This window comes from Limulus polyphemus, unplaced genomic scaffold (assembly GCF_000517525.1).
Source record: "Limulus polyphemus unplaced genomic scaffold, Limulus_polyphemus-2.1.2 Scaffold7551, whole genome shotgun sequence".
NCBI classification, from domain to species: domain Eukaryota; kingdom Metazoa; phylum Arthropoda; class Merostomata; order Xiphosura; family Limulidae; genus Limulus; species Limulus polyphemus.
The window spans coordinates 14,063-16,241 of NW_013673161.1; the positions used below are offsets into that span (position 1 = coordinate 14,063).

At 34.8% G+C, this 2,179-nt stretch overlaps 1 protein-coding gene across 1 annotated transcript in view; it reads right to left on the bottom strand.

Moving 5' to 3' along the window:
• Positions 1 to 421: 421 nt before the first annotated feature.
• Positions 422 to 2,179, bottom strand: part of LOC106474698 (glucose-6-phosphate exchanger SLC37A4-like) — an 18,949-nt gene continuing 17,191 nt past the window's right edge. Inside the window, exons 8-9 of the mRNA XM_022402999.1 lie at positions 1,609 to 1,747; positions 422 to 909 (exon numbers count right to left, since the gene is read on the bottom strand). Coding sequence (XP_022258707.1) covers positions 749 to 909; positions 1,609 to 1,747 — 300 coding nt within the window. The 3' untranslated portion in view covers positions 422 to 748. The remainder of the gene's footprint in view (positions 910 to 1,608; positions 1,748 to 2,179) is intronic.

The window sequence follows — 2,179 nt, forward strand, 5'->3', positions numbered from 1 at the left end:
TTACATAACCTCCTCAAACGAATGTCTTTGCGTTACATAACCTTCTCAAACGAATGTCTTTGCATTACATAACCTCCTCAAACGAATGTCTTTGCGTTACATAACCTCCTCAAACGAATGTCTTTGCATTACATAACCTCTCAAACGAATGTCTTTGCATTACATAACCTCCTCAAACGAATGTCTTTGCATTACATAACCTCCTCAAACGAATGTCTTTGTATTACATAACCTCTTCAAACGAATGTCTTTGCATTACATAACCTCCTCAAATGAATGTCTTTGCGTTACATAACCTCCTCAAACGTATTGTTTGAGATATCCCAATCAATGTTTTAAAACAATAAATTCAGACTTTAAAAAAGATACTTCATTTTACACATTGCTCAAGATATGCAAGTAGGTATTTTAAAACAGTAAATTTAGGCTTAACAACCATTTTATTTATATATATATATATATTGCTCGAGATATACCAGTCAATGTTATATTCCAGTAAATTCAGGCTTAAAAAATGGCATTTCATTTTATACATTACTCGAGATATGGCAGCAAATTTTTATAAGCAGTACATTTAGACTAAAACAAAGTTACTTTATAACTGAGCTTGAAATCTGTATTAAGTTTTATATTAAATTATTATTGCTCTCAATCATTTGTCGCATCCTCCTTAACTGCAAAAATTAAAATTCTAGTCCTAAGTCCCCCACAAGGTATTCCGATCTCTTCCTAGTCCCCACAAGTTGCCTCAGTCTCGCTTCACGTGACCAATAGCTGAGTTGAGATTCCTCGTGACAAACATGATGGCTGCTGTGACACCAGAAATGATTTCCAACAGAAGAAAGATGGCTGCCCAATTGTAATGCTTAGCAATGTAGCTGAATGGTAAGCCAGACGTTATTGCCCCAACTGTAATAACACATCTTATAAATGAATCTAAAGAGCTGTATTAACCAATTGCAAGAAAGTAGACACGTACATAATTTTTTCTTGAAGTCAAAGATCCATTTTAGAACAATGAAACCTGCTAAATGTTCATTCACGATGTATATTTGAAGGCTGAAATGATATTAAAATATGTGTAATCATCAAATTTAGGCATTTTAAACGCTGACCGATAGAATTGGCTAGTTAAAACACTGTGTTTAAGTCACTCAAAGGTCATACTATTGTTAATATCGTGTTGAGTTCACTGTATAACTGTCCATTTTCTCGAATTGGAAACCTACAATTATCGGTGTAAGAATGTAGTGTTAACACAAGATAAAGATATTCAATCGCTAATATTACTTTTATTTTCAACATAGAGAGTCATATCTAATTTAAAACTCCTGGTCTGAGAGGACAACAAGTCAACAGTGCCCTCCGCTTATAAGACTACTCTTAAGCGAAATAGCAGGATTAACTGTCCCAATCGTAAATTCTCCATACCTGAAAGTGTGCCAGTCAGATATCATGGCTCTAGTCTTGGGCCTTTAGATCCGCAGCTCGACACACTCCCTGCCAATTTTTACACCACTTGCCGATTTGCTATACAAACCTTATCATAGCTGTGAACAGTAGAAGTTGGGTTATTGACATGACGTCATGACGTAGCATTATACTCACCATTGGCAGCCAAAGCGACTATAGCATGACAACTTCCACTCAGATGGGAGGGAGCTGACTCCGTGGCTACAACTCCAAAAATTGCTATTGGACCGTAGAGGCATGCTCCTAGCACAAACCCTATCGACGTGATCCAAAACTGAAAAAAACAGGCATCAACTAGATTATTTGTTTGCTGTCAATTCAGATATGTTAGCCTGCTTTCTTAATGGTTATAATTTATCCATCGTTCGTTTAAAGAGGTTATGTAATGCAAAGACATTCGTTTGAGGAGGTCATGTAACGCAAAGACATTCAGTAAATTCAGACTTAAAAAAAGGCATTTCACTTTATATATTGCTTGAGATATTCCAATCAATGTTTTAAAACAGTAAATTCAGGCTTAAAAAAGGCATTTCACTTTATATATTGCTTGAGATATTCCAATCGATGTTTTAAAACAGTAAATTCAGGCTTTAAAAAGGCATTTCACTTTATATATTGCTTGATATATCCCAATCAATGTTTTAAACAGTAAATTCAGACTTAAAAAAGACATTTCACTTTATATGGTTTTAAAACATTGATTGGG